General features: G+C 34.8%; 1 protein-coding gene across 10 annotated transcripts in view; it reads left to right on the plus strand.

Moving 5' to 3' along the window:
* Positions 1 to 18,737, plus strand: part of CFAP47 (cilia and flagella associated protein 47) — a 302,084-nt gene that overhangs the window by 206,711 nt on the left and 76,636 nt on the right. For 8 of the 10 annotated variants that reach the window (XR_014579256.1, XM_083823100.1, XM_083823104.1 and 5 more), the window contains 3 exons: positions 3,870 to 4,045; positions 6,267 to 6,374; positions 13,058 to 13,169. Coding sequence is in view for 9 of the 10 variants with exons in the window: in XM_083823100.1 (XP_083679226.1) it covers positions 3,870 to 4,045; positions 6,267 to 6,374; positions 13,058 to 13,169 (396 nt within the window). In the remaining variant the exon portion in view is untranslated. Of the gene's footprint in view, positions 1 to 3,869; positions 4,046 to 6,266; positions 6,375 to 7,131; positions 8,401 to 13,057; positions 13,170 to 18,737 lie in introns of those variants that run through there. The other 2 variants (XM_083823108.1, XM_083823101.1) reach the window with 2 other exon arrangements.

Genomic DNA, 18,737 nt, shown 5'->3' on the forward strand with positions numbered 1-18,737 from the left:
TATAAGGAAAGGAGAGGGTTATCTCAGCTAACGGTTTATATTGAAGAGAGAAAAAAAAATGGAGCTATATGGAGAGGGAGATGGTTCACTTGATGAAGATCCACTCCATTAAACTATGAGTCAGTAGAAAGCTAAAAGCACTCACCCCCTCCAGACATCTGAGGTTAAGGACTTCCATTGGTCTGAATGATCCACGAGAGAAAGACCTGGCTGGTTGTCGACATGTGGGTCTGGACTAGAAGTGGTGTGTAGGGGTGGTTGAGCAGCGGTGAGGAGAAGTGTGCGTTGGAGGCTTATTGCACCATCAATTCAAGAGCCAGCTCTGATTTCTACAACTATTTTGACCAATTCGGGTTGAACTGCATTCAGCACAGCTTTGAAACTCTGACGTCAACTCTGCTGTGATGTTCTTTTCAGCTTCTTTTATTCCAAGAAGGAATCAAATAATAATGAAATACTAATTTAAGATTGTAGGAGGACACAAAAGGAAACTCTAACTTCCTACCAACATACAGACACACTGATGGTGACATTGATTGCTCTGATCTTTTTGGGCCCAGTGTAGGTAGAAAGCCAAGAGCTATTTTTTCAATGTTACTGCCACCTTTGCAAGTTCAATCTTGTGAGTAAGCAACATTGCTGCTTGTCATCAGGTGCAGCCAAGAGAAAGAAGTCACTTGTTACTTGTCAGAACAATGATTTAGACAAGGACCTACAAAGAGAAGAATTTCTGCTGTTATCTCACCAGGTCTATCAAGCTAAAATTCTTACCACTTACCTGAGTTAAATAATTTCTTCTGAGCAATAGCCTGGCAAATTTAGGAGCAGGTACAAATGCTTCTTCCTCAGTGTCCTTTTACTGGAAAAGCTGCAAATAGATGTGGAGTTAATGTCATCTCCATAATGAAACTGGATTTTAATTGAACACAATTGTTCTAAAACACTTCGAAATGTAGTTAGGCTCTCAGAAACTTTGCCCAGAGACCACTTTAATTGGCACCTGATGGTGGTTAGAACAGAATTATTATTAAAGTTCAAGCATAGATAAGATTACTATGCACAATGATTTTAAAATGTCCATCTTTCTGTGAGCTATCTTGTCAAAGTTAGTGGAGCATTAGTTCATAGTTCAGTGCAGTGTACATATTCATAGCATATAAATTTATATATTATGAATCTAAAGATACAGTTGCTAAAAGAAGGATGCAGAGAATGGGATGATTAAGCAGTCAATTGTTTTTTCAAGTTCCACGGAGAATAAATGTTATCTAGTATTTACATTTCTTTTTATTATATTTTACCTTACCTTGATTATTTTAATTTTTCTATACTGGACACAAAGTGGATCACAAGAAGTTTTAAAGGAATTAGAAAAAAGGACATATTGCACCATTCTGGTGCAATTGCCAGTGCAATCTTGGGCACTGGCAATCTTGATACAAGGAGCAGTTTGAAGACTAGTGAGATTAATTCTCATATTATTTTTTCAACATTTATTTTCTTCCTTTGTCAAAATGTTGCAAAAACCACAATACTGAAATGTGGATCTAAATGCCTATGATATTTCTCCTTTGCATTTCTTTTGATAAAATTGTCCTTTCATGAAAAATAATACCCTTGGCAATTGGATGCCCATTTTGCGATATATCTTAGTATTATGCCTCCATAACAAGGATTTGAAAGAAACCACTACGGCCTGAAAATATGCAGTATATATGAATTCTGTTGACACATACACATTTACTCTTATCACCGTCCATGCCATAGCAGGTTTGTGAAACATTTATAAGAATTCCAAGCAATTTTCCCAGGAAATTCTTTGAGGAAGAACCTTACTGTGAGGGTGATAGGGCACTGGATGAGGTTGCCCAGAGAGGTTGTGGAGTCTCCTTCTCTGGAGATATTCGAAACCCGCCTGGATGCCATCCTGCACAACGTGCTCTAGGTGATCCTGCTTGGCAGGGGAGTTTGACCAGATGATCTTCGGACGTCCCTGCCAACCTCTGCCATTCTGTAATTCTGTGAATTCAGGGAAATACATAACCCTAGGCATTCTTTTATACTGGCAAGTGAGCACTACTTTCCTTTAAGCTAATGTGGGCAATATAAAATCTCCTTTGTGAACAAGGCTAAATTTATTTATTTATTAATTTATTTATTTGATAGCAGGTGCTTATCTCCTAAATAAGCAGCTCAATATTTTCTTTCTACTGGAAAAGTATTTTGTCAAAACAGTACAAGTGTTTTACTATACAATTATTATGAACCTTTTAGCAATAAAATGGTAGATAGATTTAGAATTTTGTTTACACTAATAAAAAATATTAATCTGAGCTTTAAAATATTTTACTGCAAATTTAAGTCCCATCTTACTGATGCGAGGCACTTGAATGATTTAAACTGTGGGTGTAATCTCACCATCTGTAGAACATTAAATGTATTTTATGTGTGTTCGTGTAATCATTTTCTATAAATGTAATTATATAGGAGTTTACCAAACCATAGGCAGGCTCAAAGCAGAGTGAGACAGCTGTGTGAGGGGTTGTAAAGTATTTCATGCTCAGTTTTTAGTGTATTAGTAATTTTAACGGTATCTTTTTCTCCTTTCATGTTGCAGTTCTATTTATTTACTTTTAAAAGAATATATATGGCAAAATTTTACTGTAAGAAGTAAATCATCGTATGTAGAAAAAACACCACCACCACCCCCAATAAACAAAAAGCATTGTGAAATAAGCTTCTTTGTTAGAACAGAGGAAAGAGACAAATATAGGAATAGAGATAAATATAGATACAGAGAAATATACACATATATTTGGTTTTGGATTGTGCATATTTTATACAGATGAACGTATATAAATAAAACATATATTTCTTTTAAACAGCAGGTTTGTATCCTGAATTGTGATAGTAGTCTTCCTTCATTAGTATATTCCTTTCTGTCTGTTTAAAGTGTTTAGTTTCATAAAGTGTGTTGATATTTATACATATAAGGTACATAGGGTAGATGTACGCTATTTATAACCTTAAAATGAAGAAGAGAATTACTGGAACACTGACGAAATATAGCAGGTTCAAAAGCAGCTTGTGAATGCAATGTAGCAGCTGTGTGGATTGAGCTGCCTCTGCCCAATTGCTGCTCATCTTAAACATGCTCAAAGTAAAAAGTATGCATGTATTTATCTAATCAGGCCATAGAGGCTCCTTTGTATTATAATAATGGGAATATAATATGGGTCTTTAAGAGCAGCCATATTTTCCAGATAGTCAAGATAAGATAGTCCTTGCCTGAATTGTCAATAGACTTAAACCAGAAAGATACAGGGACCACTGTTAATAAAAATGGTAAAAAGAAATGAGAGAGGGAATGTTTACCATGTTGTTGCTTTAATACTAATTATTATGATGTAACTTAATAATCAAGATTAACAGATCCTGCAGAATTCAGTCCGTTGGTGTTAGCCAGCTTGCAAAATGGATATTTTCAAATGGCTGTGCTTGGCTGGTGAGAGTTGGATTGGAAAATGTACCATGTTGGGACAACAGCAGATTTGCCTGAAAGGTGTATTTTGGCAAGTCTCAAGCATATCTTGGAAGGCAAAGTAGCTTGTTGAAATGCAGACTGTCTAGGAGACTAGGACTTTTCCTTATCTATGTAATTAAAGAGTCTACAATTGGAACATTGGCTCAATTGGATCTTAATACAACTTCTCATTTTTGGGTTTGTTCAGATATGAACATGAAGTTCATGCACATGAAGTGTAACCTGTGTTTGCATAAGGAAAAATCATATATAAGCATCCTATACTTGTTTGAGAGGTATCTTTTATGTTTGTTTTTTTTTTTAATGTATTTTTTTTTCTTCCTAGAATACTGTTGGAATTCATATTCCTATCATGAATCCTACAGATGAAATTCTCCAGCTGAGTGTGGTGTTGGAGAATCAGTCACTTTCTGGACAAAAATCTTTTACTCTTTCACCTAAACAAACATTTTTTTATCAACTAAAGTTTTCTCCAGCTGTTGTTGGCACTTCAGATGAAAGGTAAGTTACAGAGTTTTGATACTCGTGGTTGTTGTGGCTCTTGTACTAATAAGTGAACTATTTTCATTAAAACCTTGATGTAGATATCTCAGTAAACATGAGGGAAGGGGAAAGTAGTATTGTATCCTGAACAGCAACCTGCCTCTGAGGGGAAAATCTGGACTGACAGGCCATAGAATAACCCCTAGTTATTCTAGTTCACTAGAATTCACTGAACAACATTTTAGATATTTACTTAATGTTAGAAGTTCCCTATGAAATATTTAGACAAATCATTAATTTTGTAATTTTTTAAATTCCACAAAGGGAATAAAATGATTTCATTTTGCTTCTCAGAAGGAACTAAACTGTAGCAACACAACCAAAAACAGGTTAAGAACTCTTTAACAGTCTTCATGTAAATCCATTTAGCTTCAGAATCTTCCATTAATTAGTAATGATGTATTTAATGAATATGGGGAAGTTTTAGATTAAAAATGTTTCATTACATTGGAAATCCAGAAGAGACTATACGATATGATAATTATGAATACAAGGACAGATGACGTCTTGGTCTTAGATTCAACTAAATAAGTTCATCTAATAGTTGAAGAATGCAGAACTGTAAAGCTTGTTTTCATGGAATTTGATTAGTAAACCGTTGTTTATTTGAAGGACTGATTGAAAATTTTTTTCCAATTGTATTAAACAATTCTCAAAAAATAGTGATTGTGGGGTGGGAAGAGAGGGTCTTTGAGGAGGGAGATGGACAACTGTGTTCACAGACATAGTATCTACAAAGCCCAAATCCATGTATTTCAAAGTCTTTGTTCAATTTGATTCTATTGATTTTTCCAAAGACCAGAATAATGTCAGGTATCATCACCCAACACAGTTTTCAAGCAATACCATTTTATAGAAATGACTACTGTTATCCCCCTTGTAATTTTTTCCCCTGAGGGAAGTTGTAGAAATAAAAGTATTCTGAAGGTGCATAGACTCCAGTTTTTCATACTATACATTATTTCTAGTATTTTTCAAGTGCAGAACATCCAAATAATAAGATTAAGGTTTGTTTTAATTGATGAAACTTTGGGCTAGATGTCATGCAAAGATGACATGATTCACACCTGTATATATTCAATAAAATTATGCTGTTTACTAAAAAGCTGTCTAATAGTTGCTTTAAATTCCAGTATCTCCAAAGGGATACAATTACAGCTGGACAAAGGTACTTCGACACACAGCCACACTATTTTTATTTTTTTTCTGTAGCCATGCTCTGTTTCCCTTGCTATGGTAACAGCAGGGAAGAGTTTTGCAAAAGTGTTTGTGACAGCTGTCCTGTTACAACTGGATGGTTCTTTTCAAAGCTAGTTTATGCTCACTTTAAAGGGTCTGTTGGTGCAGAGGATAGTCTGGAAACATAGAGTCATGGAACAGACAAAGTTCTCTCTCATTTACAACAAGAGCTGGTCCTTAATGTGTCATGGATTTTCACGGTGTATTTCATATAGGTTTTAATATGCTTACTATCCTTTCATTTAACATTCTTATTGTTACTGAAAAACAACAATAAAATAAAATAAAATGTAAAATAAAATAAAATAATACAAGAAATAGTGAAACAAGTCTGTAGTAGGAATGGAATGTGTTAGAACGTCTGTCACAGAAACATAGTGCTGTATATACCTCACCAAGCAGCAAACAACATTTGATGTATATCATGACATCTGATTGTATATCAAAACAGTATACTGAATATTCCTTTGAAACATATCTCTTTTTCGTGCTTATATAAATGTGTCTATATCTATTTCTCATTTTAATCACTAGATTTTAAAAGGTTTTCCTTCTTAAAATAGTTGAATATTATTTCTATTTCTTTGTCTTTTTAAGTACAAAATGGCTAGAAAGAAAACACAAATTAAAATGAAATTAAAGCTTACTTTTGTAAGTTAACAGTTGAAATGTTTTTGAGCTGTGCTTTTGAAAAATAAAAATACCTTTCATGCTATAAAGCTGTGAAAAATGAAGACATTTTGTTGTATTAGTAATTGTGAATAGTATTGGTTCTTGGTAGCTGAATTCAGATACCAGTGAGAAGTATAATGGGAAAGCTGTTAGCTAATTAAAGAACTCATTGTTTTGAACTTGCTGAATTTTCCTGGATTTTTGTCTCTGCATTTTCAATTGTCTATACAATATCTGTGTCATATCAAGTTTATGTATCTGTTTTTAGTGTCATATTCCTGTCAGACATGGTTGGAGAGTTTTGGTATGCACTGAAGCTGACTGTAGAGAAACCATTGCCAACTAGTCTGCCTGAAATAGAATGTGAGCTTGGAAAGTAAGTATGTAGTTCATTGTGCTTAATGTGGTCACCAGTTTGAATGTATCATGGGAAATATACTGAAGAGTATATCAAAAAAGCCAGAATAGTGCTGTATATGTACTATACTAGTTTGCAGATCAATTTTCTTTTGTAGAATCATGGAAGCATTTAGGTTGGATAAGACCCTTAAGATCGTCGAGTTCTACCATCATGTAACACTACTGACTAAACCAAGTCCCTAAGCACCACATCCACATGTCTGTTAAATGCCTTCAGGGACGGCAACTCCACCACTTCCCTGGGCAGCCTGTTCCAATGCATAACCACCCTCTTTGTGAAAAAATTCTTCCTGAAATCTAATCTAAACCTCCCCTGATGCAACCTGGGGCCATTTCCTCCCATCCTATCAGTTGTCACCTGAGAAAAGAGAATGACACCCACCTCAATATAACCTCCATTCAGGTAGCTGTAAAGAGTGATGAGGTGTACATGTAAATAGGTGAAATTCTCCTTGCAGAACAATTGAAATGGAATTACAGCCTATATTTAGACTTCTTGTGAATTCTCTATGTAGAAATCACTTAGAAAATAGTGCAGAATGTAATCATAAATATCCATAAATACAGAGTTCTGTATGTTTGTTTAATTTTCTTTCCTCTTTCTGAAAAAGGAGTGTACCCAACAGTCCTCCTTTACAAATGCTTGTGTACCAGTTCTCAATTTCTTTTAAACTCTAGAGAAAAGGCAAATTAACACAATTTCTGTCCTGCAGATCCAGGGGATGGGCACAGTTGGAACACTGCAAATGTTAAGAAAATGGTCTACTCCTTAGAGCACACACAGAAATAAACCCAATTCATGTTTTTCTTAAACAACATTTCATCTTTCAGTTTGATAACATCATTTTCACTGCTGGCTTTCAAGACAAACATCAAAACTTTTGGGATATGACTTTCAAGAATGCCAGAATTTCAGTAGTGCTCTTCCACCTATTATCTCTGCTTAGCAGTAAGTTCTGTGGACACACTGATCTCCTGAATGTTACATTCTTACTTCTGTATATCTTATCTTGACTGAATCTATAATTAGTGTACATTACAGATGGAGCTAAAAATGTTCTGAGAGAGTACAACATGGATTTTTACCTGATTACATTTTTGTGAGTGAATATATAAGATGAATGAAATCAGAAAATGACTGCATGTCATATATTTTAATAACTTTCTGTATTTCAGGGATTTCAAGTCTTATTATTATTATTATTATTATTATTGTTTTGAATGAAGATGATAAGTATAGAAATTTCAGCTTTCAGTTATTTTATTGTTCATATGTGATACAAAGACCAGAATTAGCTGGCAATGCCTTTTTTATTATGTTTTTATCTGAAAATCAGTAGGGCTGTACATCTCCATATTTTTCTTTAAAATTCTTTTTTTTTTTTTTAGTAAAAAATATGATTATTCTTTACTATGTAGGCTGAAACTGTTAGGAATTAAAATTAATTTATAACTTTCTCATTCTCTCTGTCTTTCATAGTTTTCTTTAGCATGCACTAACCATGAACACGTGGTATGGCCAGGAATGGCAAGTCATCCTTTCCTACTGCAAACAGAATATATGTTGGAGTATGTAGGCTTCATTAACTTAAGCACTTGCATGTCAAAAAAGTCATCTAAAATTCATCTGAATGTCATGCTTTATTGTTTCAAAGGATATTTCTTTTCAGTTTACAAGTAGACATGTTGTAAATCCTATGTAAATTAACTAATGTACATTTGCCCTGGACAGATAGTAGTGGAAGAGCAAAAAATTCTTGTTGGTTTAATTATTAAAAACAGCAGCAATAGCAGTAATGTATAAAAGCACATTAACAGTGTTATCTTTTCACATATGCTTTTACATGCATATCATAAAACAATAAAACAAAACTGGCAACCTTTTTCTTTTTCTGTTTCTATCATCTGGCACATTCTTGGTTTCATAATTTTTCAGGGTTTTGGTTGAGTTAATTCTTTCAATGACATCCTTTTTTTTTTTTTTTTTTTTCCAGAAATTTCTTTCTGTTGTGTCATCAGCATATTGTCTTTTCCCAAAAAGCAAAATATCGGACAATGGCATTTGATGATGGCATTGATGTTACAGTCAAAGTACTGTGATTTGCTTTACCAACTGAAAAGATAATAAATAGTAAATTGAGAGCTGATGAGATTATCCAAGTAAATTGGCTGCATTAATATATGTTGAATATATAAAAGTAATTCATGTGGAAGTCAAGTTTGGAAGTGGACTTGGTTCAAAAGAAACTAGATCTTTATATATTGTCTGCTTAATAAAGGTACCCATTTGTTTTATTTTGGATGGGTGTACTTCCTTGCCATGTTCCTAGAGACATGGATTGTGGACTGAAAATGTCATAAAATGCCTGAAATCCTACTAGTTCATGGAGATTTCTTCTTTAAGAGACTTAACTTTGATTCTACCACCTTTTGCCTGAATACTGAAGAAGCGTTATCATATGCAAATATCCTCCTAATAGTATATATATTTTTTTTCATTATGTGCTCACTGTATTCTTTTTGCTATCAATCTGAAAAATTTAAGAATAAGTGTCCTGCAAACATCACTTGGAACTGGATTAGGAGCAAAGATCTGTGACCCTTAGCATCAATTTATAAACAATTCTTGAAGAAGAAAGGAAAAAATCTAGCAGTTTATCTTTTAGCTTTTCTTCAGATACCCTAACATTCTGGATTTATTGCATTCAGATCTGCTTTTAGTTTCTGTCAGGTTAGATTTAGCATGTTCTTTAGCATATGCCTTTAAGCAGGGAAAACTTCTGCTTGATATTCTCCATCTTCATTTATTCATCCTGTTATGGGCTCCAAAGAGTAGTCACTGAAGATGACAGTCAGTTGAATGATATTCACAGTGATCGTGACTTTACTGTATTATGCAACAACGTTTTCTTAGCATAACCACCATAGTCACCATGTGGGGTGGCAGAGGTTCTTAATCAGTTTTTATCAGTTGAAGAACCTCTATCAGTCAAATAGCTGCTTACTGAAGTTTCAGATATTCCAAGATGGCTTTCCTTTTGGCAAATAAAGTATTATTTATAAAGTAGACCAGACAAAAAAATAGTAAAGGCTAGAGGTGGTAATTAAATGGGAAAAAAAGATGGGAAATAACAAGTGAATCTGAAGTTTTTGTGTGACATTTTCCTGGTATTTTTGTAGACTCTACTGTTGCGGTCTCTCTAATATATTGATAGTGTTAGACAAAAACAAATCTGCCACATACCTGCTGAGGATTCATATCTTAAAGTTGTCAAGAGCATCACGGGCACCAAAGCATTACTGCATATATTGGAAGGAGACCACCTGCACACAACAAGTTTTAGGGCCTGAAGTTACATTTATAAAGCTTGACTGAAATGACTTCTCTTTTGAATGTTGCTTTTATATTTCTTCCCTTACTAATTTGGCTATGATTAACTGATTTATTTATTCCAGAGGATAAATATGTGGAGCAGTCTGGCAGTTGACCTGTCACAGCTTTGACTAGAGAGAATGTCCATTAGGCAGATAAATTGCTGCAAAACCAATATATGTAACTCATTTTTCACACTTTTCTTATTTACTCTTTTCACCTCCAATCTCTTTTCCGTGTTCCTTGGTGTTATAACCAGAATGTGATTTATGGTCATATATCTTGTTTTAAAGGCAAATAAAGGAAACTTTGGGAATCGTATGACTTTGTATCCTATTGAAAATATCTTGTGTTTGTTTATTCTTTAATTGGTAGTAGGGTGATGGTTGGACCAGATATCTTGGAAGTCTTTTCCAACCCTAATGATACTATGATTTCTAATTCTATGAATTAGAAAATAAAGGAATGCCTTTAAGATAGAATGCCAGCTGATTTAAAGCATAACATTAACACAATAAGCATACTGCAATATTTGTTTTGGGACAGCCACAAAACTCAAACATACAAACCTCATAAAATACATATTCTACATGTGTAAATTCACTGGCAAGAGCTCTAGCCACATAGCTCAAGTCCCAGAAAACAAAGGCAGAGACTAGGAGAATGAAGAACCACACAGTGTAGAAGATCAGGTTCTAGACCATCTGAGGAACCTGAAGTTCATGGGACCTGATGAGATGCATCTGCAGGTCCTGAGGGAACGGGTGAAGTTGCTAAGACACTGCCCATCATATCTGAGAAGTCGTGGCAGTCCAGTGAAGTTCCCACTGCCTGGAAGAGGACAAACATAACCCCCATTTCTAAAAAGGAAAAAAAGGAAGACCCAGGGAACTACAGCCCAGTCAAGCCCATGGCAAGATCATGGAGCTGATCCTCCGGGAAGCTATGCTAAGGCACATGGAAGAAGAATAAGAAGGGGATTGGTGACAGCCAACATGGCCTCAATAAGGCCAAATCATGCCTGACATATCTGGTGACCATCTACAATGGGGTTACAGCACTGGTGGATAGGGGAAAAGCAACTGACATCATCTACCTGGACTTGTGCAAAGCATTTGACACTGCTCTCCTGCATTATATCCTTGTATCTAAATTGGAGAGACATGGATTTGATGGATAGACCACTTTGTGGGTAAGGAATTGGCTGGATGGTTGTACTCAAAGAGTTGTGGTCAGTGGCTCAATGTCCAAGTGGAAATCAGTGATGAGTGGCATTCCTCAGGGAACTGGGACTGGCACTATTTAACATCTTGTCAGCAACATGGGCAGTGGGATAGAGTGCACCCTCATCAAGTTTGCCAATGACACCAAGCTGTGTGGTGAAGTCAACATGCTGGAGAGAAGAGATGCCATCCAGAAGGATCTTGACAGGCTTGAGAGGTGGACCTGTGCAAACCTCACAGGATTCAACAAGGCCAAGTGCAAGGTCCTACATGAGCTGGAGCAATCCTAAGCACAAATATAGACTGGGTGGAAAAAAGATCAAGAGCAGCCCTAAGAAGAAGGATCTAGGGGTGTTGTTTGATGAGAAGCTCAACATGAGCTGGCAACATGTGCTTGCAGCCCAGAAAGCCAGCCATATCCTGGGCTGCATCAAAAGAAGCATTGACAGAAGGTTGAGGGAAGACCCTTCCACTCAGGTATCATGAGATCCCATGTGGGGTACTGCATTCAGCTCTGAGGTCCCCAGCAAAAGAAGGGCATGGACCTGTTGGAGTGAGTCCAGAGGAGGGCCACAAAAACGATCAAAGGGCTGGAGCACCTCTCCTATGAAGGCAGGCTGAGAGAATTGGGGTTGTTCAGCCTGGAGAAGGGAGGCTTCAGGGAGACCTTATTGCAGCCTTCCAGTACCTAAAGAGGGCCTACAGGAAAGCTGGGGAGGGACGCTTCGCCAGGGAGTGCAGTGACAGGACAAGTTTTTAAACTAAAAGAGGGTAGATTTAGATTATATATATGGAAGAAATTCTTCACTCAGAAGGTGGTGAGGCACTGAAACAGGTTGCCCAGAGAAGCTGTGGATGCCCCATTCCTGGAGGTGTTCAAGACCAGATTGGATGAGGCCCTGGGCAACCTGATCTAGTGGATGTCATCCTTGTCCATGGCAGGGGGGTTCGAACTGGATGATCTTGAAGGTTCCTTCCAACCCGAGCCATTCTATGATTTTTTGATTCTATTTGTAACTGATTTATCATTATGCTGAAATGACAATGCAACAGTTATATGAAATGAGATGGATTTTAAGTTCATGCAGAAGAAAGAGAAGGGAAGCAGGTTGCACCTCCATTTAAGTAGCTATTGTGGAACAGTAAGTTTGTTTTGATATCCCAAGGTTAAAATATGACCAAGAATGATGATTGCCTGGTGGCAGTAAATCAAAAGCTATTGACAGTACCACTTAATTACAAGCTTCTCCTGTGAGCCATTGCTGACATAAAAAGGAGTTATAGGAATCATAATTTGATTACCTTTGATTTCTGTCCAAAGCATTTTTATGAAGCAGACTATGAGTCCATGTATATACTACATATTAGTAAGACATACAATGATTTATTTTTTTGGAAGTTTTTTTTTATTTTTTCTTTTTCTTTTTTTTTTTTTTTCCTGGTAGCATTGGAACTGTGAATTATTCATTTGAGTAAAATGCTTTATTCCAAAGTTAGATCTACAGAAATTAAGTAAGAAAGAAAAGTTATAAATAAATGTGCAAATTTGAGCCTCGGAATAAATGCAAAGCTGTGGTAGTGGAGGTAGCGGGATTCATTTCAGCATCTTTCTGTCTAAAAGTTAGACATCAAGTTTAAGGTGTTAAATCTAGGTTTCTTCTGTAGCCAGTGAAAAGTGATTCCACATCTTAGTGAGTTATATTAGATTGTGACCAGTGTCCCTGAAAATGTTTTTCTCCCAGATGACCACTGAGGGAGCTGAACAGCCCCTTTAACCAACTAACTTAAACTAACTTCCTGGAAACTGAAGTTGAGTGAGGCACAGCCAAATATTGGAATAGTTATCGCTACTAGTTTTTGCTGGTATTAATAACTGATTATATTAAATATGTGTCCATAGTAGCGGTAAAATACTACTAGTAATAATTTTTATTTTTAAAGGTAGTTATTTTTCAAAAAAAGAGAATAAGTGATTTATAATAGAATTCAGTGGAAGAAGATATGTAATCAGTAATAGTCATTGTATACATGTATTTTTTGCAGATGGGTTCGTCTACACATACCTCTCGTTAATCCTACACATGAAACTTTGGAATTGGAAATTGCTAACAGCAATCCTAGCAATTTTTCAACTGAGACTGATCCAAAACAACCTGTAAGTAGACTTGAAAAAATATCTGAAAAGATTTTTGTGCTTTCACAAAAGTAATACAAGAAAATTTTTTCTTCACAGTATATTGAATTGTTATCATTGAATTATTATCATCATTGAATTATTATCATACCTTAGACTTAGGATACACATCATAATCTCAAGGGTTAGAGGTGATATAGATATGTATTCTAGAGATTTTATAGCTTAAGGACGAAGACAATTAAACTTAAAACATTCAAGTTGTATAGATTCTTTTTTTCCTGGAATGCTTTGTAGAATGGTTTTGAGGAATACTGCAGTGTCATTTGCAAATAATAAGCAAGGAGGTATTTGAAGGAGATACTGTAAACAAATCAACTGTATTATAAGCTTTCCAAGTTTTTAAGAATCAACAGGATAATCAACAGGATAAATATCTAGGTAAGCAGGTAAAATGCTAATGTAAAATAAGACATATAAGAATATCTCATAGTTGTGGTAGTTATAGACATCTTGCAGGATCTCTGAATAAGGATTTGATCAGTTTAACCCCAAGGAAGCTTCAAGCAAATATCTGGAATCATTTTATTCTCTAAACTGACGTTTACCCTAAGACTGTTTTCTACTGAGAAAATCTTCAGCCTATAACTATTATGTACATTTTCCTCCTCCATTACAAAAGCTCTTCCCTATTGTTGCCTAACATCTTTGTCCCTTCAAGGAATGACTAAGAGTTTTATAGATGGACTGAATTTTCATATTTTCATTCAGACTGGCTAGAATTCTAGGTGGTCAGGATCCTAAAGCTTGAAAATTTATTATTGACCATTGATTACAGGTTAGTAGTTACCAGTAATTTTACTGGTTGTGTTTCCAGAGGAAACATAAAAGTCCTTCAAAGAACTCTTTGAATGTTATTAAAAGTTAATTATGTTAAATATATGTCCTTTTTATGATGGGGAGATGAGAAAAGGGAGGACAGATGAGTGGAAACTCTTGTGAAAGGGAATATGGGGAACCTCTTATTGAGTATGCATATTGAACCTTTGTGAAAAAGGAAAATGAAGGAACCTGCTTTGGAAGAGAAAGAAATGCAATTACACCTTTTCTAGATGTAAGCATTCTATCTTTAAGGAAGATGATACAGGGAAGACATATACAAGAGCTGGTTTATTTGTGCAAACTAGCATAAGGAGCACAGAAATCACAGGGGATTATTGTAGTAAGGTCCTGAAATAAAGCTGAGAAGCTAATGGATTGTATGGGAGAAATAGAGTAATGCTATAAAGTTGTAATATGTGTATTTTTGGCTTTCAGCCTCAAATATAGTAGTACAACTAGACCAAATTTTCTTAAAAGGGGCTTTATAGATTACAGCTAAAGGTGATCATATGTTGAATTGCCCTATATTTTGCATAGATAGTATTACATGGTATTACATTAAATTAAATGTATAAAACGTGAAGTGTTTATTCTACTCCATCTTTTACATCATGCATATTAACACATCTTCATACATTACGTTAAACTTGTCAAGTGATATTACTAATCATTTCATCAATTGGCATTTAAAGTCAGAGCTAAGAAGCATAATGGATGAGAACTGTATTAATCAAGTAGGAGTATTATACATGTCACATTTAGGTCATTTGCACAGAAGTGGATTAGATTTAATTATAGTGACTTTTAATTCTTTCAGATTGCATGTGACCTTGTTCAGGAAATTAAAAAATGATGTCTTCCACATTCAGCTTTCTTAATTTATTATCAGAGATTTACCTATCACCAACAACTACATTACATTGTTTAAGAAAAAGCACATTCAACACTAACTACAGTAATTTTCTTTATTTCTTTCATAATAAATATAATTTTCATATTTATGAAAGTCATACTTAGGACTTTCTTCAGTCATAAATATAGTTTATGCATTGAATTCTGAAATGTTGTTTGTGAATTACAGTTCTTCCAGTTAAAGAATAGCTTTCGACAATTAGCTCTAACCAGCTATCTAATATCTATTCTGTGTATCTGTCTTTTTTACCTTGTTTTATTCCATTGCATATTTATGTTTGGAGAGCTATTATGATTTCTTTCACAGTTTTGATGACAAAGGCAGGGGGTGGGCTTTAAATATCTCCTTCCTCCCCTGAATATGTTGCATCCTAGGTTTAGTGCCTCCATACAGCACTGCATCAAACTTCCCAAAGATTATTGCTTTTTCTTATGAACTGTAACCTGTGTTTCAGTTATTTATATAAATGCATAAATAGATCATGGTATCTTTTGTGGATCTATCATGTGGACCTTTTTACTTTTGGTCCTGTTTCAACTTCTTTGTGATATGTGGAAGAAGTTTCCTATCTTAATTATTCAAGTTCCCATCTTTCTTTAAAGCAAATGTGCTTAATTGTCAACAGAAAAATTCTGAGGCTAAGCTAATTTCAGGGATCCTCAGCTGAAACACAGCCATAAAGAGCAAATTTTTAGAAAAATAGATGAAAGATGGGATTGTCCAACAGGTAATTTGTGAAGAGAATGAGTAGAGTAATTTTAGGATTCTGCATATTCTAAATCAGTACTTTTAGTGTTTCATATAATTCTCCGTATGTATTGTTATGTCATCTATGATGTAGACTGGGCTATCAGTCAGGAAATATTTCAAAATGACATCATCAGCCCCTAAGCTATATTAGATAAACCAAATTCAAAGGAAGTATATGAGAAAATTTTATCTTTCCTAGAGTTGTCTAAAATGTTAAACATATTTTGACTCATATTTAGCATTTAAACAAATTTGAATACCATATTTATCACACTTCTATGTGTGTCTCTGCCTTTTTAGTTTCAGCCTGAAACAGAATGCATTACTGAAATACCACAAGGGATTATTTCTATAAATCTGATTCAATTTCAAGTGCTGACTTCATTAATAATAGGTTTTCCTGAGGTCCAGTTGAATTATGCTCAAATATTCCTGAACTTCTCGGTGCTTAATGAAGTCTAAATGAAATTTGAAAGCTTTTGGTCTGTCGTCAGCTGAATGTAAATTAGAGGCAGCTCCATTAACTTCTTTGTAAACTGATTAATCTGAAAAAAAAAAAAGTATCTTTTTAGTAGCTTTGCAATTAAAGCTTAAAAAGCTTTACATGCATTATAGCATCCTGATTGTCTAAAATACACATATATATATATATATTGTTTTCCCCTTCCTGTCAGCTATACTCTGTATAGTTTAGCAAGTGAACTCCCATAAGTTTGCAGAAAAGTTCTTACCTTGTTTCCAATTATTGGCCATTTTGAGTTTCTAGAGAAACTGTCATTGAGTTGTTGGTTTTGTGGTTTCTTTTCTAACTGCATCTGTCTTCTCTGTCTAGAGGAGAAGGATTCATGTGCATCATTTAACAGATGAATATTCTCAGTTATCACTAATGCTGTATTCCTCAACTTACTTCTCTCTATATATTTATAAATACGTGCAAATCAATTTTATATGTACGTATATTATATTTATGCACACATATTTCTGATGTAACTTAAATATAGTATAAAGAACTCTTTCAACTGTGAATATCTACATTGCCAAAATCAAACATGCTTTCACTGTAAGTCTTTGGCTTGCTATTCTGCTAACATGACTAACCTAAACTCTTTGCATAAAGCTCTCAAGAATACTGCCTTTCATCCTGATCAGCTAAGAAACACAATTTTTATTGAGGAAAAGTAGCTTGATAAAGGAGGGCTGGCAGAGAAGAGTGCAGTCTCAAAGTTTCTACGTGCAAGCCTTATTAGTTTGTTAGTGACTGGGAGCATTGTTTTGTCGAGTAGAGAATTAACCTTTATATTTACGGAAAATTTCCCTCCTTTACTGGATTTATAACAGGAATATTGCATGCGTAGTTGCTCAGTTTTTCCAGTTCAGTTTCTGTATTTGAATAGTTGTATCTGAGATCTTATGAAGAGTTCCCTTTCACAGGAGTATCTTAGCAGACACTTCTTTGTGTAAACAAAATGAAAGGCAGGGGATGGGATAACTTCAGCATATTTGATTGGATGAATGTTTCAAAGTATGGCCTTCTTTAAATGTGTTAACACTAACATGTTGTTAACGTTATTTCTCAATTCTAGATTTTAAATCCATTTACCCTGTATTTCTGTATTTCTGTATTTTTTAGTAGAAAGTTATTATTTTTTTTTACCCATCTGTTCATTTGAAATCAAATTGCTTTCTTGATACAGTAAGACATTATGCTGTGTAATATAAAACAATTTTTTGAAACATCTATAACATAAGAAATAAAGATCTTTTCTGCTTTCAAAGCAGGTAGTCTGCTGGATGATCATAACTCCAATGTGTTATTTGGATTCATTTTGGCAGTGCATTTTCTGTATAATGATAATATGTCAAGTAATGCTTATTGAAAATGGAATTCCAGTCTGTTTTCATCTTTATAGATTTATTATTCCAAATAATATACATCTCTTAGCGAAATTACTGTTTAAAAATTACAGTTTTAATTTAATCATGTATTGTTATACTATGACAACCTGTCGTTACCTTGTTTTTAAATTTTCTTCAAAAGTATTTGGGAGGGGTTACTCATTAGTGTTCTTTCTCCTTTTATAATTTTGCATTTGATAAGTATGGCTGGTTGGGTGAGGCAAAAAGGTCTTTGGATATTGAGCAGGCACAGGAACTGACTGAAAAATGAGCTGTTCAGGATCCTTTCAGATGATGAGCAGCTAAATGAACCCTGGGCCCCCACCCCTTCCCTTGGCGGGGCAGACGGGAATGGGGATGGTTTGTAGGAGGTGTCTTTCCTTTCCAGACTGTTATTTTGGGTAATACAGAAGACTTGCAAAGGTGACAGGGAGAGGATGGTGGAAATTGGTGGCAAATGCATTTTCAAGTTATCACCCACCTACAGGATGTATGAGTTTTTATGAATTGTGGGTGAGGCTGAGCTCCCTGTATGGGAAGTGCAGGTGCTGTGACAGTGGAGTGGGATAGGGCTCAAAGTAGTGAGCATCATACTCTCTGTGAGACGCATGAACTTACAGTTTCAGAAATGTTCATTTTCATGCCGTGGAAACTGTAAAATTATGGTAAAAATATACATGTATATATATATTACCCCTTCTCCTACCCTTGCTCTCCAAAATATTTAATGTATTCAAACTAAAAATCCATTATAATTAGTTATTTTAAAACAGATAAATTATTTAAAAACATGTCCCTCCAAAGAGAAAAATAACAATTTGACCTTTATTAATTGTTAGTTATATTCTTTTTATAAAATACAGCCAGTGTCCGTAATTCCAGTCACTCATCTTTTATATCATCTTACACATAAAAATTTAAACATATATATGATATTAAAAGCCCAGCAGTTTTTTGTTGTTGTTGTTACAAAAAATAAGCATGGAAGTTGTGAATTCAACATAGAAATTATTCACAAGTCTATTCTTTCACTGCTTATCTAGTTTATCAAAATATCTATGACCCCACTGTAGTCAGCTACTTTGCTTTTCCATGTGTAATTGGGACTCAAGTAGTGTACTTCAGAAGAAGAGAAAACTAGGAACATC

The sequence above is a fragment of the Anser anser genome, assembly GCF_964211835.1.
Source record: "Anser anser genome assembly, chromosome: 1".
Classification (NCBI taxonomy): domain Eukaryota; kingdom Metazoa; phylum Chordata; class Aves; order Anseriformes; family Anatidae; genus Anser; species Anser anser.